Here is a 21609-nt window from a genome sequence, read left to right on the forward strand (position 1 = left end):
ACATCGTTTGAGTGGTTTGTTGTTGTGTGTTTTCTGACAAGGAAAAGTGAAGGGAACTGGGTCATGGGGCAAAACGTAATGGAAGAGCACTTCAAAACCCTCAAATCACTGAGGAAAGCAACCGCCCAACCACCATGTGAGTAGACAAGACTTGCCAGGGGAGAGAGAGAGAGAGAGAGAGAGAGAGAGAGAGAGAGAGAGCGAACTCCGGCAAATATGAGGATGGAAAGATAATGGCCCTCACTGAACAGGGTGTCTGGACATTCACAATTATCAATTTGTGTCCTTTTATGATGCATTCTGACAAAACAACACCTGAAGAAGAGAGACTGGACAGTAAAAAGATCGCATGTGATTTTTGGACCTTTCTCTGAAGCAACATGATTTACTGAAGAGGGTGGTAACTGAGCCCAGTTTACCAGATTACTGGATCGCATCTACAGTACATGGGAGAATTACTGGATACTTCTGAGGTGTATGTGCGCACAGAGATGTCGTAACTCTACATGAACCGTGATAGATAAATAGTACTTTAATGGACAGTGCTTGGAGATTTCAGCTCAGTTGGAAGACACACGGGCAGCAATAATACCACACCGCAAACACAGAGAAAAGCCGGCGCCGGCGATCTGTGCGTCTCTGCAATAAGTGGCTGATAAAAAGCAATAAATTCCCTAAAATAAACACAGCCATCCGGTTGTGCGCCATGGGCGACGAGGCGTCAAACTTCAGGAGAAGCAGCAGGAACGGTGTCTCATCACCAAAATCCAGGGCTGGTGAGGATAACGGCAGAGCAGAGATTCTGGGCTAAATTAAACCCGATCACCAATAAAACAATGAGATTATTGATTTTCGGATGACTTGTCAGACCACTGTGACAGTTCTTGATGGTATTCAGAAAACAAGATTCAGATCTGGGCTGTACTGGACTTGGCCACTTTGATTTGTTCGCTCAGAGATCAAATGGGAAATGTGGACATTGTTTTGTGCTTGAAATAAACGACTACAGCCATATTATTTAACCAATAAGTTTTTAAAAAGGGATTTTCAATTTTTTTGCACTATGATGGAACCACCACCGTGCTCGAAGAAAAGCCTGTCCCTGTCGCTCCCGGTTCACCGGGAAGGACAGGCGACTCTGAAGCCTCCGCAGCATCTTTGGAGGCAACCACGCACCCCGATCAAAATCAAACACCGGGGGTACTCCGACACCGATAGGCATCACCAGCGGCACATGGAGCGCTCCGACGCCGTGGATACGAGCGACCGACCAGGACTGAAAAAGTCTCGGATGTCTTGGCCATCCTCTTTCCACGGGACCACAAACACATCCATCGGAAATAGTGCCGGGAATAAACGGTAGGCGAGAGAGGGGTGTGCATTCCAAACATCACAATAATAGCCCATGCCAGCCCACAAGGCATATGCGTAAACGAGAAGGGAGGAGGGGGATGCATTTTAATGAGTGCGTAATAACGCAGTGTGCCTTAAGGGTTAACTGCTATGAAGCGTTTTCTGTCGGGAGGTGGGACGCGTGGGTTTTCGGTGCTTATGCGTTATGCGTCTTTGGATAGACTGTGTCAGATGGGTATGAAGGCAAACCAGTCCGCCCACTCAAAACGCAAGAGCAGCATCTGTAAATACCTGTAACATTTTAAGAGTGTCCACATGTTAGGCTACATATAGCTTGGCAAGAGACACGAGGCACAGTCGTTTTAATGGCACCAAAGGTCGAGTGTGTGCGTTCTTGCATCCAGGACTGCGATATTGCCACCATGTGCACTCCTGTCCAGACCTTTATTAGCTGTTTGCAGAGCGTGTTTGGGGCCCAGCGGGCGAAAGGCCAACAGTTAAACGTCTCATACAAGGACGCTCCCTGCTGTAGTGTCCCTTTGCAAGGCAGTCTAACTCCAAGATTAGATGATTCTGACCTCTGACCCTCTAAAGGAGGTGAATGAGGAGGGGGTTGAAATGAACAAATGCTCTCCCCATGGTCTAAGTTATACACTGGCATTTGGACTTGTGTCACAGAACTGTCACACAGATGGTTTCAGATAGCATCTAATTGCCACACCAGGGCTGCTCTCTGATCAGATATGACACATCTCCAACACCCGAGATGAACACAACATAATTATATCATACTTAAACTCCACAAACTAACAACTCTACCAGCACTTAAATGAAATTACAAGATGCATGGTAATCAAGCAGATTCAATTAAAGGCATTTCATTAAGTGAGCCATGGAATGATACACGTTGATAGGATTACTTTGTCCTTACACAACAATTGCTCCATTTATCTTCTAAAAACGGCACTGAATGCAGCATAAAGATGTTTTTTTTATTGTTATAAAGCTGATTTTCCATAAAACAGGACACATTTAAGAGAACATTCAAGAATTTACAGCCTGTCCAACATGGGTTTATGTGACTCATTTGTGTTATTTCACTTACTTAAAGGGGGTGTGAAAATGTCAAAAAAAAAAGAAAATTAAGGCCATACCTGTGACCACCACTTCCCCTGTGACTGTTGTGTGACACCAACTCCCCCGGATTTTCTTGCAAGTGAAACATTTTGTCTATATTTTGAACTGTTTCTGACTCCGTTATTGTCCCCCCCCACCCTCTCCTAGTCACTCATGAAGCCCAAACGTGCTTTTACCCCCCAAAAAAAATGAAGCCGGGGGATTATTAGACTAATAACACATCGCTTTGAGAGTGGTGGGCCCTGAGAGGACTGTTGAAGTTCTGCTTTTTTTCTTGCTCTTGTTGTTAATATTTCAGTGCCATAGACAGACTTCCCGGCAGGCCCCTGGGAGAGGGGCCAGCTCCAGCTGACTGGAGGAAGGGCTGATTTGTATTTTAGTCCCCAGGACACGCTCTGAGGCAGTTCAATCTTGAGTGCATTGGGTTTGACTCTGCCTGCCCTTCTCCTTCTGTGGGCGGCAAACCATAAGAGGGTGTAGAGAGAGAGAGAGAGAGAGAGAGAGAGAGAGAGAGAGAGAATTTGATTCCTACAGTTTCAGTTCTGGCTGGCTCCAACTGTGTGTGTGTAGGTGTGTGTGTGTGTGCGTGTGTGTGTGTGTGTGTGTGTGTGTGTGTGTGTGTGTGTGTGTGTGTGTGTGTGTGTGTCTTAGCACATTTGTGAGGTGATGTGTATGATCTGCTAGTGTTCGTGATACACACTGGTCAGGATGGAGGGTGCAAGAAGGAATGGATGCTGGTAGATAAATGCTGTGTGTTATGAATAGTGGTGAAATGTTGCATGCACACTGTATTGTGTGGGTGCGTGTGCTTGTGTTTGGAGGTATTTATGAATGTGCACAGGTTAGTATCTGACCTGTAGCCTGCATAGACTGCAATATGCCTTGTTTTATCTGTTTTCATATCAATGGGGTGCCTGAGGGAATTCTGTTGTGTTGATATTATTTTCATTCTTTTCACATATTTGTGCAAATGTTTATTCACTTTTTTTGGCTTCTGTCTGAAGAGCAGAGGCTTCGAGCTGCATGTCTTTTCTCCTCACTGGATTTATGAACATCTGGGTGGATCCAGCAGCTCTGTGTCTTTAGCTCAAGGCTAACTTGCATTGAGTCCAGCCTATGGAAGGCAGCTCCACATCCGCTGTCATTACTGCTCTGATGACTTGTAATGTGCACTCAGTGCCCAGAAATATCATTTTTCTAAACCCTCAGATAGGGAGAAAGACAGGAACAAACTTAAAATTGGGCCCTAAATCTTGATTACTGACAGTGTTCTTGAGAGTTACTCAGTAAACATTGCTCACTGACAGTTTTGAGCGAAAACTGAAGCTCATTATTCTCGTGCTGATTCTCTGCTGTGAATTTGAGATAAAATGTAAACATATAAGACTAGGCACACACACATTCTTGCTATTGAAATGGCAAATCTTGTAACATCACATTTAGTAGGCAAGAAACATGAAGTGACTTTGTCGTGGGAGACTGGAAAAAGTAATTGGTCTTTGATTGTTAGGGCACCAATTGGCCCAGCAGATGAACTTGGTGTCTCAAGGAAGCAGACCGTTCAATCACTAAGGTGTCAAGAACTAATCTGGCGGTTTAAAAGATCAATTAGCCTAAGAGCTGCTGCTGGAATTGCTTCAGATAAGGTTCAGGGGAAAACAGATTGCACCATGTTAATGTAATTGATAGCCTCGTTTTTGAAAATGAAGAACAGTCACCAGGAAAGGGATAGGTGACATACAAGAAGGATTCTGGGTGTTGTTTTGCATAAGTGTTTGAAGGAATCATTGTCAGTCATTGTTTTCACTGTTTTTGTCTCTGTGTTGTATCCCACAAAATGGCAGTCTTAGTGGCAATCAGCTTCTCCCCAGTCTATGTCAGTCTGCCTCCTCTTCCCACCACTGGTGTCTTTTGTTCGACCATCTTGTCAGTTCCTTTGTCAGAAGATGCTAAGATGAGCGTATCAGTCATCAGGTCCCATGCCCAGTGCATTCTGACAAGTTCCAACTTGAGAATGAGTGACTGACACCGAACGAGTGTCACTTCCCGCATATTTGTTGTTATGGTTACTTGTTTTGTACATTTGTAGAATAAATTTCATTTACCCAAAAAAAGGCAAAGCCTACAGGCACTTGATGTGCTTGGCAGTATAACTGATCAGTTTGTAACAGAGCCCACTGGATAGACATTATGACTTGAGTGTTTACAAGGTGACAAAGGAATATTAATGTACCTCTGCTGAAGAACTGAAGCCTGCCAATACTTTAATCACAGAACAGAGCTGGTGTCCTCCTCAGTCCTCTGCAACAGTTTCTAACCGATGCCTCCTTCCCTCACCTGCCTCTTCATGCATTCTTTGCACCTTTTCCCCCAAGCTGGGTCCAGGACTGATTTGTAGGCTGGAGCTGCTCTTGTGCCTGCCTGACTGGATGGCTGCCATAATAATTTTGTTCATAATGAGGTACAGCTCCAGTTAATTACCACAACAGCTTTGTTTTGTTGTTGATCAAATATTTACTTTTCTACACTCTAGAAACAAAAAGTCTCATACCGAGACTATTGAGGAATTATCCCAACAAATGTGTTTTAATAGCACTAAGTAATAGACCTTTTATCTCATTTGTATAGTGGAGCCATCTGTTAAAGCTACAGATTGTGCTCTTCTGTGAATACATTATGATTTCTCACTACCCTCGGTGCTAATTAGTATCTGGCGGCAGTTTATGTAGTGGAGCGACGCTCACTTTTGGTTGGCTCAGGCAGATTTCAAAGAGCTCAGGTAAAATCCCTCCTTGGATTGTTTTTTTTAAATGACACCAAACAAGGTGTTTGCTCAAAGGAAATGTATAGAGCTCTTATCCAAGGTCCTTCTATGTTTTTATTCTCTGCTCATCAGTTTGTCTTACTGGAGGCTCTCAGGCTCCTCACATATGTACTTAGGCCATCAGTAACCATATTTAGAACAGTCAGTTTGCATTGTGACTGGAAAACTTTGGCATCTTTGCATTTTAATTAATTTCACACTGCATCCACTTAAAGTGGTGATACACTAGTCATTTGTCTTTTTTGTTTTTAACAAGTGTGGATGGGCAAGGATCCCAGCAAGAGGCAACAGCCACGGCATCAAAAATTCAAGTTGCACAACAAGTCCACCTGTTACCCACAAATATCTCCTTGTGTGATGTAGCTAGTGTGCACACATCTTGTCTGTTAACAAGATCCAGTCCTCATGGTCCTTTCAAATCATGTTCACGTCGATTAAATCACCTTCATGGAACTTTTTGCCCCAGTTTATTATGTGACAGTTTCCTCTGCCTCTCTTAAGATGTCCATTGTGATAGTGATAAGCCTTCTCTCCTTATCTAATAATATTGTTTGAATCACTTCTTTGTCTCTAATAATTACATTCTTTGATTGCAGCATTTCTTTCTTTTTGATCCTCTATCCTCTCAGCGCTTCATTTCACCCCCAGTGTAAATGGCAACTATTGATTCCATCTCTATTTTTGTTCTCCGCTTTGTCTCTTTATTGTGTGGCCCATCTCACTGACTCCCCTGAAGCTGCTGAGATTCTCTCTGATAGCCTTGTTCTTGCTTACAATGGCATTAAGCTCACAGCTTCTCTATCATAAATCTATCATTTCATCCCACAGTTCCCATCTTGTCTGTTGAGATTTCAGCTGTGTGCAGATTCTTTCCCCCCCTTGAAGCCATGTCTGAATCTCAGACCTTCATGTTCCCACTGGTGGATTGAAATGCCCACCACTGAGAGTGTGTGTGTGCTTCATCTCTTCCTATATCCCTCTTCTTGAAGGTATTCTATGATGTAATATTTTATTCTTCATGCTCTAGCTGTTTCTTGAAAAATCACAGACTTCCAGGGCAGAGCAGATACAAACACCTTCATCATATGGCTGGCATCAACCGCCATTAAGCAGGAGTTCAAACAGACCTACACATCAAAGAGTTGGAAGGAAAAAACAGCTAATAATTATGTTGTGAGGTGAAATACATGCTAAAAGTGACCCTGTATGCATTCAGAATAAACCCTCCCTTGGATTTATTTCCCTTCTACCACAAAAATCAACCTTTTTAGTTGTAGAAATAGTGATTTATCCTGTAAGACCATAAGATGAACTAAAAGGAAACACCTTTTTAGTGTAATCAAGTCACCCACTTCATACCAAGAAAAAGGTCTTTATTGCCGAGACTCCAGAGAATTCAAATACCAAACAGTGTGGCATGTTCGTTTTCAATATAAGTGGTAGTTTTTCACCTCTCAGAAAACAGTTCTGCGTGAGAGAAAACTGCAATGTGCTGCTCATTCTCGGATAGATGTGTGAAGAAGGATGTTGTGTCCATGTTGCACCCTAGTGGGTGAGACGGACCACCATAATTCAGAAACAGCCAGCGGTCTGTGATGTTGTGGCGCCTCTGAGGGGATGACTGCACTGAAATGTGCTTTAGGCTGTTGTCTTAATGCACATCTGTCTGAAGGACTGAGACTGACAAACCCTCTGTCAGCTGTATGTCAGTGTGGCACACCCCCATACACACGCACACATGCAGTGAAGCAGAAAGAACAAATAGCATACACCTGTCGAGCAGAGCGCCATGTCAGACTAATGCAAGGCATGTCAAGGGAGTGCAGAAAGAGTCTAGTTCAAATCAAGCACTCACAACAAATCAGAGCTGAAAAGGATGAAGGAGCACACCTGGCGACCACACCTGACACAGACAAACTCACATGAAGACTGTGTGCTTGTTCAGCTGCCTGCTCATGTCATTGTCTAACCTGAGGTATCACTTCCTGACTTCCTGCCCTGGGACATAGTTCTTGCCCATAATTGCTGGTAGAATCTCCTGATTATGAGAGAGCGTCAGTCCCATTTAAAGGATAGATGGCATTACTGTAATCGTTTCTCACCACTTCCTTACCAGATTCCTTACTGCATGCCGTGGTCCAGGCTCAGCAAATAGGCCAAGACTTTACTCAGATCTTCAGTTTTATTTTGTTCACAGTCATTATCACATATGCTGCCTATATATTATTGTGTGAAATGACAGCGGTCCACAGATACACAGTAAATCATTCTCCAGCAGAAAATGGTTTGTCAGTGACTCAGATCCATGGCTGTGTGAGCTTGACTGGAAAAATGCTGCAAACAACAGCCAATAATATTCAGCTGCTAAATATTAACAGCATGAGTGCCTGCTAAATATCCAATGTCATTTGGGTTGTCGTCAGATAAAAACCCTGTATTACTTTACTTACAGCTTACTTTACTTAGAGAAAACTAGCAATATCACAAAATAAAAAACACATTAAAAGCAAAAGCTCTGCAATCAAAATGTTATCCAGGTACAATTACATGAATCATTGCCAATAAAATGTACTCAAATAATGAAAAGAAAAAGATTTTAATATGAATAAATGGTTCCTGTGAACCTTATTGTCAGGTTTGCTCGGCCGCTCTGGCCTCCCTCACCTTTCCTACTGTCTCTTGCCCATTTACACTAATCACGTTCACCTGTTCCTCACTCCCTTATCACCAGCTGCACTTGATTAGGTTGCTCACTATATTACCCGGTTTCACTCCTCAGTCACTTGCCAGTTCGTTCTAGTCTCTAGGCCATTTTTTCTTCGTGCTCTTTCGTTTTTTGTATGTATTTATCCCCTAGCCAGCTACTGTTTTGTGTTCCCCCCATGGACTGTTCCTCCGGACCGTGGCTCCACTCTCCCCTCCCAGGCAGGTCAATGCTCAGTCACCTATCTGTTCCACTATTGCCTTCATCTCTCTGTCTCTACCTTCAGTAGCCACCATCACCTCCGACCAGCCCAGGAGTGACCCAGCCTACGCAGCTCAGCCCAGCTCTCCATCTCCTCACCTCACCTCACCTCCTGCTGTTGTTCAACACCCGGTTACTACTCATCGACAGGACTACGCACTATTTCCCTCTGTGCATTATTTTTACTCTCATCATCACTGTACATAATAAATCACTGCTTGCATCGAAGTCGGCTACCTGGGTCCGCCTCTTTCTCGTTCGCTCACTGACAGGTGCGAACGGCACATAACACTTATACCACTAAACCCCTCATATTATATTATATTATCATTACTGATGGAACAATGTATAAAAAGATTTGTATTGTTGTACTAACTGCTCAGCTCAGAAACAAACAAAATGCTTGTGTGTAGCAAACAGGACGTTTTTACTTGTTTGTTATAACATTTTCATCATAATTTTATCATCAGCTTTGAAATATATTTGACAGTGCAGGCATATGTTAATGTATGACATGTTAAGTGCACGGTACGTGTGTGCACATTATAGGGTGCTTTTACACAGATGCTGGCTCAAGCTTGTGCACATTGCATGTGATGCTTCCTGTTGAAGTCAGGATTTTTTTTATTGCCACTGAAACAAAATGATTCAGAAACCCACCAAAATAAAACAGATGTGATAGTGTGAGGAGTATATATATAAAAAAATAACTGACAATATGTGCAGCTACAACAAGGTTTGTGGGAACACTTGAGAATTTCACATAATGCATGAAGCAGCTTGTGATTTGTAGCTGTCTGAAGGTGTGGTATACAGGCTGATGCACGCTTCTGTTTGCTTTGTTTGAATAGCAGCCTCTTTTCCAGCTCCTGACCTCGACAAGGTCAATGTGTGAGCATAACCTGTCTTGTTAGAGCAGTGAGCCGATCTCTTATAGGTCGTGTCCATGTTCACACCCAGCATTCAGGCTGTTGGAGGGCAGAGAGGGGAAAAAGCATGGCCTTGAGGGTTCTGAGAGGTATTTCCATTTGATGCTCCACCTTTCAGTTGGAGATCTGGATGTTTTTGAAGATTGCGCTTTCAGTCTTTCAGTGACATCCTCCATTAAACTCTGACTGAATGTGATTACCAGTGATGCTGACACAGCCTGGGAGGTGTATTTTAACCACAGCAAAGCAAAGTAATTAACACCAGTGAGGCCTTAGTCTGGGTTTTGTCTCTCTCTTTATTACTGACACTGTGTCTCATTTTTGCTGTGTGTGTATCAAGAGAGTTATTGTATGATTGCTTGTGAGGATTGAGGTTTTTGTTGTGAGGGGTTTCTCATTTTTCTTGTTGGCATTTGGCATTCAGGAAGGACTTGAAAGATTTCTGGTGCAGTCCACAGTAGTGTCCAACAAAAGTTTCAGGATGTCCCTGAGGACTGCTATTAATCCCTATGTACGTTTTCATTAGTCACAGACTGGAAGTAGCTAAAATCGCCTTGATCAAGAAGCGATTAGTGGTGATACTCAGTATGAATACCAAAATGCTAGTGAAACGTTCTGGTAAAGGAAGAAGAACCAGGTGCTCCCCTGCACATGGATGTTGCCTGCTCTAATTGAAGGCTGCCTCTGAGCCCGTTCCTTTGCATCCAGCAGGTGGAATGAAGGAAGCCGACATTAGGGAGAAGGTGTGAAGATAAAGAGAGTGGAGAGGAACAGAAGGCACAGTAAATGCGTCAAATGAGGAGCATGTATGGGCCTAGAGAACAGAGAATGAGGGCAGTTGTCTTCATAGATCACTGGCAGCTGTGTATTTTATCATATCAAATTTGATGCGAGGCCTGTTTGTAACTGGTCATGTCCCTTGCCAAATCCCACCATGGTTGCACAGGCCAGTGTTGTTGTGCACATGAAGGCCAGCGCTCTTTTCTCTCTGGGTTCTATAAATAGGGGGAGAGAAGCCTCAGGCTCTCAGTATAATGACATTAATTTAAACCAGCCCCAGCTCTCAGTGTTTTATTGAGCTTTCAGTTTGCGTTCTATATTTCAATATGTATAAGAAAAGTAGTCATTGTGGCTGCTTCTGTGCACAGTTCATGCAGAAACATTTGGCTGTGCATCAGTTTGTCAGTGTGTGTTTGCATGTGTGTAAATGTGTGTGTGAGAGATAATGTGAAAGACTTGTGTGAGTACATGTGTAATGTTCCTATTATGCATCCCCCAGGGCACATCTCCTAAAGATGTGTTCATCATGATGGTAAGGCATCACAAATGTCATGAATTTCCCCACTCTGCTTCCTGATTTGCCTGTATTTTCTATTCTATTCATGAAACCCGTCTGTTGCTGCCAGTGGAAAAGTGATAGTTAACCACGCTGCACAAGGCTTGTGCATCGCTTTTTTAAAAATCCTGATCAGTGAAAGGCAGACACGGAGCCGTACTGGCACAGCTATTGTGGCTGAATGTCTGTGTGTAAGCATGTGCTTGTGTGAATGCTTTTGTGAGACTGAAAGTGTCTGGGGACATGCAGAGTGGGAGACATCCATTCTGTTTAGACATACTGCTGGTTCTCGCAGCCCAACGCTGATATTTTGGAACAGTCTGCTAGACTCTGACTGCCTTTGCTATCACGATACTCAGGCCTCATTACCCAATCACAGCTTCTCCCTCCATAATTTTTGCCATCAGTTAGGGAGCACTTGGCTCCCCAGGTTCATTCAGTTCTGTACTGATAAATATATATGATATCCATCCCCTTCTTTACTTCTGATTGGCAGGGATAATAACATTATCAACATCATTTGCACCTGTAACGCTCATCAGATGTACATTCGTTATCGGTCAATGAAAAGGCACATATGAATTGGAGAACTTTTTTGAAGGCTGAAGTTACAGTGCTTATATGTTACAGTGAAAAGGGGAAAATATGAGGGATAAGAAGGCAGTGAATGAAAGCGACAGACAGCTTGACTCATCAGACAGGCATGTCGCATTCACAGCCCACTGCAAGGCAAAAGCCCTGAGGCAGTTTTAGGACAAATGAAACGACACAGATAATCCTCCCTTCTCCTCACTAATGATATCTAACTGCTATCTAGGATAATCGCACCACTTCCCTTATTGTTCTCTTGCAGTACTAACATGATCCTCCTGGTTAACACCTATTATAACCCAGCTATAATTATAATTGGTGTTCATTTTTGTTAATTGTCCATGCGAAATCTATATTTTATCTCCCAGGATGTAATTTACCAAAACATAAAACATTAAGATGTATTTGTCTTGTTTACAGGGCAATCCTTAACGATAAAAAGTCATAATATGTATCATAGTAAATGGTATCAAGAACACGGTCATTTACAGTAAAGCATTTATATTTGGTATTTTATATGAAAACAACAGAGCAATGTGATGTGAGAGGATTAGTTTGACAGATGTTTATCACCAGACTGTGCAGATTACCTTAGCTCTGAGAAGGTTGATAGCACGCCAGCTCTTTGTTTGTGTTTTTCCAGATTTTCCAGTCTGAAATCCAATTGCTAGCACAACACCGTTAACGTCACTTGCTCTAGTACGCAACATGTTTACATATTAACTTTAAAAGTCATAATAAGTCAGTATTGTGTTAACAGCTTGTTTCAGATGGCAAATAGGGGGGAAAACTCAATTATCAGCAGGTTTAAAGAAAACAGAAGTGGTTTTCTTAGTCATATTTATCAGGCAAAGCTTGCTTTCTACTGCACTACTTTTTAAATTTGCTATTTGTGACACTAACATGGGGTTAAATTCAAACGACACCCAGTTAAATGAACAATTCACTGGTGCACTCACCAGTGTTCAGCTATGCCATGAATGCATTACAGGACAATTCAAAGCATCAAGCTAAATGGACCATTTCGGTGTGTGTTTAAATCAACCTTGTCCGTTTTCTCACTCAGCTGCATCCTGCCCAGGATTTGCTTTAGCACGTTATATCAGTAATTATCTATCATTCCAGGGTAATTCACAGCCAACCATCTTTGTAATGGGGACCGTGTGTGACGAATTGGATGCCAAGGTTACTTATTAGTCTGTATTTTGTTTCTAAGTTGGGTTAAATATGACAGGATTTGAAATTCCAGAATAGATATGCAGATTTGGAGATAAGGAAAATACACAATGATAGAGAGATAGACAGACAGACAGACAGACAGACAGATAGATAGATAGATAGATAGATAGATAGATAGATAGATAGATAGACTCTTACATTAGCCAAGATTGGCAGACTCAAAAGACAGATGGAGGAAAAGATGGAGGGAATATAGTGAGAAGGAGAGGAGGAACAGAGCCACAGTGACACAAAGGTAGCTCTGGATGACTCACACTTCTCTCTTTCTCTCTCTCTTCATCTCTCTCCAGTCTGGATTAAAATAAAAGAGGCCCAGCAGCCCCAGCCTGCAGAGAGGGAGTTATGTACTCCAACTCAGAGATATGGTGATGTGCTAAAAATATTATTTCTTGTGTGGACCAGGTGAAAGGGTGGCTGGGCCCAGCATGGGGAGGGAGGTTTATGGCTTTGACTTACCTGGACTATATCTACATTTCATACAGTCCCCTGCAATGTGCACTAATTGCTCTCGCTGCTGCAGAACTGTTACTGTCTGTGTTGAGGAATTTGTTTCTACACTCCTAATTTATCTGGAAGCGAGTGGCAGAAACTAAACAGTGCACCAATTGAACACATATCTCCATCTGGCATCTCTTAGGATGGTTCTCTGTGTCAGCTGATCCATCTGTTTAGCCTAGCCTGAGTCTCCACAACAGCAGAGACGAGAAGAAATAGGGTACAGTGGAACTCCTGTAAAACGAACCTACAATGCTCATTACACAAACAGCTCTTTTAGTTCCTTCCCTGCTATTTGAGAATCAGAACCGTAGTTATAAGAAGAGCTCGGTGTTGAGAGTGATGATTCTTAAACACTTACCTTTCACATTAAACACCCTCCAGGGTTGCAGGGGGTATTTACATATAAAAGGGTAGGGAGTTCCGTGGAGCATGAAGGATTATAAGTGAAGAGAGGGGGAAATAACAGGAAAAGGATGAGATCCTGCTGGTGCTGGGTGTGCCCCAACTCAGTTGCAATTAATCATTTTACATGTGGCCACAATGATAAAGGATAGAGAATGAGAAATACACTCACACAGGAAGAGGGACACAAGAACAGGAACAAAGAATCAGGATATAATAAACCACTGTGTCAAGCTGCGCTGGCCTTGGTACCCCATGTTTCTAATACATGCTGCAAAAGTGCAGCAGACAACCACACAACAGTATGCAGAAATACAATGCAGCCAGAAAATAGTGGTCTCTCATTGTTTTGGCTTTACTCCAAGACTGTCACTGTGAGGTTTAAATGTTGGCTTTCAGCTAGGGTCTTTGAGGGTGTTTTATGTGAGCACTTGTATCCTTTTTCACACAAAATCCATAAATTTTAGGACACTACAGCAGAAACATGATCTATTAACATACAAACAAGGAAACCAAGGAGTTTTTTTTTTATGGCAAATCAGAAAAAGATTCTTGACTGGACAAGTCAGTCATCTGACCCTAGTCCAACTGAGCATGTGTTTCACTTCCAGAAGACCAGACTGAAGGCAAAAAGGCCCCAAAACAAGCAAGAAATGACGATGCTGCAGTACAGGCTTGGCAGAGCATCCCCATGGAAGATACCAAGTGTCTGAATGTGATAACTGTACAGGATTTGCAGCCAAATATTAAATATGTTGACTTTTTACTTTAACTTTATTGTGTACTAGACACACATGACAAAGACTATGGCGATGTCCTACTGCTTTAGGATTCAGTTATGTTGCTGCATTTACACTCTAACACAGATCAGCTGTGTGTTGTGCCGATAGGCCATGACAAAGTTGTAACTAAACAGAACTGAAAGTCGAGCCATCCATGAAGGAGACATGAAGGTGACGGACATGAGTCGTCCCCAGCTAAGGAGAGACTCCTGAGTTTCCAGGAGTTCAGAGATCAGCTGGTGGTGATGTAAAGTAACAAATACCTTTGGTGGGTTTCAAAGAATACAGAGTGTGTAAGATAATCCACAGGACAGCAGAGCCCAGATTCCTCAGGTGAAAGACAATACTGCACTAAGAGCTTTGTGTCTAATGTGAACCACTCAGTCTGGTTGGAATTTGTTTTGCACAGTGCATTAATAGATTAAAAGGGCTGGCAGTGGCTGTTTTTCACAGTGTGCATGGCCTGTTGCTGTGCGGAATAAAGGATGATTATCCTGTCCAGTGTACCCCATAAAACAAATCCCTTCCCTGTGACATTTGCCAGGTGTGTGATTGTTGCCAATACCTCTGGGTTCTTCCTAAAAGGGATCTCAGCCTCTATGTGTTCAGCCGCTCAGAATTAGGTCAGTGACCCTGTGGCCAGGATAATCTGCTTTAATCCCCAACTCTGTGATCTGAGCATAGCACACATGTGAGAACTTGATGGTTGTGGGGTGGGGGGTCCGAAGGACAGGGCTGAGGAAAGTCAGAGTCACTGATAAAGGTTAAAAAATCTAATAAAATATATACTAATGATCTAATTTTACAGTGTGGCGACTGGCCATCCTGTCGCTGTCCTACTGGAAGTCTTCTCACAGCCTTTTCCAATTGTTTATTCCTGTCTTGTTTTCGCCTCCTCCATCTATATTTTCATGTTATTATCATCCTGGCTATGTTGAGCTCCACTGGCCAGATGCCCTGTCTTTGGCCGTATGTCATGGCACCAGCATTTCACGTAAGAGCTTCTGCTTCTTGTGCATCCTTCTGGAAATATTGACATTAAAATTGAAGCAGGTTCAAGCATGGCACTGTCTGTCCTTCTCCCTTGTGAGTGCCTGAAAAGCACAAAGGGGCAAGCTGAGGCAAGTGGAGATGGCAAGCCTGCTTGTTACATGTCATTTGAGATGTGTCACTTACGGGGATGTTCCCCTAAAAGCAAGCCCCTGCCTGAGAGTGCTTCATAATAAAAAATCCTAATGTGCTTGATTGATCTGCAGCAATAGAGTACAGCTGTGATTATATGGTCAGCCTATAAAAATACCACCCTTTCTCAATTTGCAAGTCTCCAGTCCTCTTCTATTCAACTCCTCTCACTACCAACCCCACACTGGTAGCAATCAGCCAGGTGCTAAATGCCTGAGTGAGGCACAGCTCGTGGGGGGTGTAGTGGAGGATGGAGAGGGGCGGGGGTTGAAATTGCACGTGGAAATAAGCATCTGTGCTTGTTTGGCAGAGGAGGAAGCGTAGGCAGGAAATAACTGTCATTCTCTGCTGAGGCTGCGAGTATGGACTGCGTGCATGTGTGTCGTGGGGAGAAAGGGTGATGTACTCAGGCAGGTTAATCATTAACTTAGTGAACTGGAGAGAATGAAGTAAAGGGAGTGGGGGAGAGATCTAGCTTAAATAAATGAGGGTTGGCTTGTCCCCTCAGAGAGGCCTGATTAATGGTAATGTACGGTGTGATGGAGGGAGAGGAGTGTTGACACCAGCGGGACTGTTGGGAAAACGCTGATGTGGCAGCAGCATGTCCCAGCCGGGGGCTTCCTCATGATGATTGTTAATGAATAATCGATGGCAAGAGAGGGTCAGTGGAGGGGATACATGTAAATCTCCCCCTACATTCTCATACAGACTTATTGGTTTAATTAAAGTAATCATTGCATTAACTCAGGGCTTCAGAGCCCTTAGAAGCCCGCTGTAATAATGACATGAAATCAAGCTCCCTCTTTTGTTGCAGATATGTATGCAGAAATGAAAGAAAATTAAGGGCTGCTTCATAATTATCCTGGCTTATTCTACAAGGACTCTGCTTTGGAAGACCCATAGCTCTAATTTAATAACCAAACTAAGTAATACCTGTGTTTACAGGAGAATTTCTCAACAAAAACACCAGTTTGATGTTACGCAGCTGCTGCACATCCACTTAATGAGATTTATTTTCAAAGTCAGTGACATCTTTCAGTCAGAAATGTGTTGTTAACATACACATTTCAGTATGTTTGTGTCTGGCATGCATCTCACAGCCCCCATGACGTAGCGGGACTACATGAGAGAACTTGGCCTTAATGTGCTCCTCTCCCTCCCGACAGAAACGGTTCGTTATCTCCCATAGGAAGGAATCACTCAGCTGGCACAGAATCCCCCTCCATCTGAAGTCTCTGCTCATCATTGTCCACAGCGATACACTCCCAGGGCTCTGCTTTCACATAATGAAACCAAGAGAGCTGCTGCCCACAGACTGATTTATAATCACCCTGTGTACAGTGTGTGTGAGTGTGTGTCTGCACGGGCATGTGTGCCTACATCTTGTTTGGCTTTTTGTAGTGTGTTGTAGTGAAAACAAAAGAGCTTCAGCAGCATACATGTGTATGTGTGTGTGTGTGCTTAAGTGCAACGGGGGGGTGTGTTGTTGCCAGTGTGTGTGTCCCCATGTGTGTGTCTATGTGTCCACGTGGCGGATGAGCCACTTTGAGAGGTTTCACCAGCTATTATTGAGCTGGGACTCAGTATTTAATAGAAGATAGAATAATTGTCTCTTCATCAGTTCTCCAGAGATTACAATAGTAACTTGTCATGTGAATTACAGTAGAATTCTTGACATTTTCCTAAAGCCTGTCTTTGAAAGACACTGTTCAAACAGACTGTATATGAGGCCTTTTCATTAGTGACTTTCGAAGACAAGCTCCACCATCCAATCCCAATGAGCCATAAACAAATGATAGTTACTCTAAACCAGGGAGAATGAAAGGCTAACCTACTGAATGTGGAAGGCGAGAGGAGAGAAGGAAACATCTTGACATATTATCTTCGCCGTGTTCTTTGCTGTGCTCAGGCTTTAAGCTCCTTGCTGAAAGTGGGAACACTGCTTTTTTATTGCTAGTTACTCTTGCAGAAAATAGCTGAGGGAAAAGCAAATACTATACACAAGTTACCTCATTTGTGCACTTATTTGCTACAGTATGTGCATAATATATATTCACATTGTGCTACACAAAGTTTGAATGTCTTTCCTCTTTTTTCTTCTTGCAACAAAAAATAAAAGCAAAACTAAATAAATAGATAGATAAATAAATAAATAAAATAAAAACATAAATGGACGGCATCAAATAGACACATCATACCTGCACAATTTTAAATGTAGGCACAATTTAAAAAGTCCAGTCTCTCTTCCGAACAGTGAGGTTAATCCCATTTCCAAAAAAAACAAACAAACAAACTGGATTTGGAATGAGTGATGTGGTAAAATATGATACAGTATGTTCTAATGTGGATTTTCTTTCTCCAACTATCAACTTGCACAACACACATGAAAAGTCCAGAAATTCTACTAAAACACTAAAAATAATAAATATTACTTTTGGAAAAAAAGAAGAATATTGTAATAAGCTGTATTTATAGAGCACCTGGAGCCAGCATAGAAAAATTTAATGACTGGATGGAAGAAAATTACTATTCTTTAGTATATTACTTGTGTGATATAAGAATGTTAACACTGTTATAATTCTTTAGTATATTACTTGTGTGATATAAGAATGTTAACACTGTTATAATTCTTTAGTATATTACTTGTGTGATATAAGAATGTTAACACTGTTATAATTCTTTAGTATATTACTTGTGTGATATAAGAATGTTAACACTGTTATAATTCTTTAGTATATTACTTGTGTGATATAAGAATGTTAACACTGTTATAATTCTTTAGTATATTACTTGTGTGATATAAGAATGTTAACACTGTTATAATTCTTTAGTATATTACTTGTGTGATATAAGAATGTTAACACTGTTATAATTCTTTAGTATATTACTTGTGTGATATAAGAATGTTAACACTGTTATAATTCTTTAGTATATTACTTGTGTGATATAAGAATGTTAACACTGTTATAATTCTTTAGTATATTACTTGTGTGATATAAGAATGTTAACACTGTTATAATTCTTTAGTATATTACTTGTGTGATATAAGAATGTTAACACTGTTATAATTCTTTAGTATATTACTTGTGTGATATAAGAATGTTAACACTGTTATAATTCTTTAGTATATTACTTGTGTGATATAAGAATGTTAACACTGTTATAATTCTTTAGTATATTACTTGTGTGATATAAGAATGTTAACACTGTTATAATTCTTTAGTATATTACTTGTGTGATATAAGAATGTTAACACTGTTATAATTCTTTAGTATATTACTTGTGTGATATAAGAATGTTAACACTGTTATAATTCTTTAGTATATTACTTGTGTGATATAAGAATGTTAACACTGTTATAATTCTTTAGTATATTACTTGTGTGATATAAGAATGTTAACACTGTTATAATTCTTTAGTATATTACTTGTGTGATATAAGAATGTTAACACTGTTATAATTCTTTAGTATATTACTTGTGTGATATAAGAATGTTAACACTGTTATAATTCTTTAGTATATTACTTGTGTGATATAAGAATGTTAACACTGTTATAATTCTTTAGTATATTACTTGTGTGATATAAGAATGTTAACACTGTTATAATTCTTTAGTATATTACTTGTGTGATATAAGAATGTTAACACTGTTATAATTCTTTAGTATATTACTTGTGTGATATAAGAATGTTAACACTGTTATAATTCTTTAGTATATTACTTGTGTGATATAAGAATGTTAACACTGTTATAATTCTTTAGTATATTACTTGTGTGATATAAGAATGTTAACACTGTTATAATTCTTTAGTATATTACTTGTGTGATATAAGAATGTTAACACTGTTATAATTCTTTAGTATATTACTTGTGTGATATAAGAATGTTAACACTGTTATAATTCTTTAGTATATTACTTGTGTGATATAAGAATGTTAACACTGTTATAATTCTTTAGTATATTACTTGTGTGATATAAGAATGTTAACACTGTTATAATTCTTTAGTATATTACTTGTGTGATATAAGAATGTTAACACTGTTATAATTCTTTAGTATATTACTTGTGTGATATAAGAATGTTAACACTGTTATAATTCTTTAGTATATTACTTGTGTGATATAAGAATGTTAACACTGTTATAATTCTTTAGTATATTACTTGTGTGATATAAGAATGTTAACACTGTTATAATTCTTTAGTATATTACTTGTGTGATATAAGAATGTTAACACTGTTATAATTCTTTAGTATATTACTTGTGTGATATAAGAATGTTAACACTGTTATAATTCTTTAGTATATTACTTGTGTGATATAAGAATGTTAACACTGTTATAATTCTTTAGTATATTACTTGTGTGATATAAGAATGTTAACACTGTTATAATTCTTTAGTATATTACTTGTGTGATATAAGAATGTTAACACTGTTATAATTCTTTAGTATATTACTTGTGTGATATAAGAATGTTAACACTGTTATAATTCTTTAGTATATTACTTGTGTGATATAAGAATGTTAACACTGTTATAATTCTTTAGTATATTACTTGTGTGATATAAGAATGTTAACACTGTTATAATTCTTTAGTATATTACTTGTGTGATATAAGAATGTTAACACTGTTATAATTCTTTAGTATATTACTTGTGTGATATAAGAATGTTAACACTGTTATAATTCTTTAGTATATTACTTGTGTGATATAAGAATGTTAACACTGTTATAATTCTTTAGTATATTACTTGTGTGATATAAGAATGTTAACACTGTTATAATTCTTTAGTATATTACTTGTGTGATATAAGAATGTTAACACTGTTATAATTCTTTAGTATATTACTTGTGTGATATAAGAATGTTAACACTGTTATAATTCTTTAGTATATTACTTGTGTGATATAAGAATGTTAACACTGTTATAATTCTTTAGTATATTACTTGTGTGATATAAGAATGTTAACACTGTTATAATTCTTTAGTATATTACTTGTGTGATATAAGAATGTTAACACTGTTATAATTCTTTAGTATATTACTTGTGTGATATAAGAATGTTAACACTGTTATAATTCTTTAGTATATTACTTGTGTGATATAAGAATGTTAACACTGTTATAATTCTTTAGTATATTACTTGTGTGATATAAGAATGTTAACACTGTTATAATTTTTTAGTATAATACTTGTGTGGGTAGAAGTGAATCATTTACTGCTTGCAAACCAATGATGGTAAGATGATGACATGGGGTAGGACTGGATAAGTCTGACTTCTTCCTACTCCATTCAAGCATGTACTAGGTATAAGCAAATTGATATTGGATTGTGTGTAAAAATGTGTGTTGTTATATCAACTGTTTTATATGCTTGAAAGAATAAATCAAATCAAATCAAAATATTTGTGGTTATGTACAGAAATCTGAAACACTGAATAGAATCTATTATTGCTTTCAGTTGTCATTTCATTGTCAAACCTGTATTTTAGCCTCTGTATAATGTGCTATGCAAGTCAGGAATTTCCCTTGCCTCTATAAATACAAGACAAACCCGACTGATTCTCTGTGAAGATTGTACCATATTATAATGCTGTAGTATGCGCAATGTTCACCTGAGCTCATTTGTCTGAACTATGAAACTCTCATGTCCTGAAATTTCTTTAGTCAGCCAACTAGAAAAGTAAACAAATTCCTTTCATCATGTCATTAAAACATCTCTCCATAATCAACCCTCAAACAACAAGTATACATCTGTCAGGTTTGCTCGGCCGCTCTGGCCTCCCTCACCTTTCCTACTGTCTTTTGCCCATTAACACTAATCACGTTCACCTGTTCCTCACTCAATTATCACCAGCTGCACTTGATTAGGTTGCTCACTATATTACCCGGTTTCACTCCTCAGTCACTTGCCAGTTCGTTCTCGTCTCTAGGCCATTTTTTCTCCGTGCTCTTTCGTTGTTTTGTATGTATTTATCCCCTAGCCAGCTACTGTTTTGTGTTCCCCCATTGACTGTTCCTCCGGACCGTGGCTCCACTCTCCCCTCCCAGGCAGGTCAATGCTCAGTCGCCTATCTGTTCCACTATTGCCTTCATTTCTCTGTCTCTACCTTCAGTAGCCACCATCACCGCCGACCAGCCCAGGAGCGACCCAGCCTACGCAGCTCGGCCCAGCTCTCCATCTCCTCGCCTCCTGCTGTTGGTCAAACACCCGGCTACTACTCATCGACAGGACTACGCACTATTTCCCTCTGTGTATTGTTACTCTCATCATCACTGTACATAATAAATCACTGCTTGCACCGAAGTCGGCTACCTGGGTCCGCCTCTTTCTCGTTCGCTCACTGACAGGTGCGAACGGCACATAACAAAA

At 40.2% G+C, this 21609-nt stretch overlaps 1 protein-coding gene across 2 annotated transcripts in view; it reads left to right on the forward strand.

Annotated features, from left to right (window-relative positions):
- The first annotated feature begins 216 nt into the window (after positions 1 to 216).
- The window catches only part of pde4a (phosphodiesterase 4A, cAMP-specific), a 46543-nt gene continuing 25150 nt past the window's right edge, over positions 217 to 21609 (forward strand). For both annotated transcript variants that reach the window (XM_020610446.1, XM_020610447.1), the window contains exon 1: positions 217 to 1359. In XM_020610446.1, coding sequence (XP_020466102.1) covers positions 1064 to 1359 — 296 coding nt within the window. In that variant the 5' untranslated portion in view covers positions 217 to 1063. The remainder of the gene's footprint in view (positions 1360 to 21609) is intronic.

This window comes from Monopterus albus, unplaced genomic scaffold (assembly GCF_001952655.1).
Source record: "Monopterus albus unplaced genomic scaffold, M_albus_1.0 scaffold105.1, whole genome shotgun sequence".
NCBI lineage: Eukaryota > Metazoa > Chordata > Actinopteri > Synbranchiformes > Synbranchidae > Monopterus > Monopterus albus.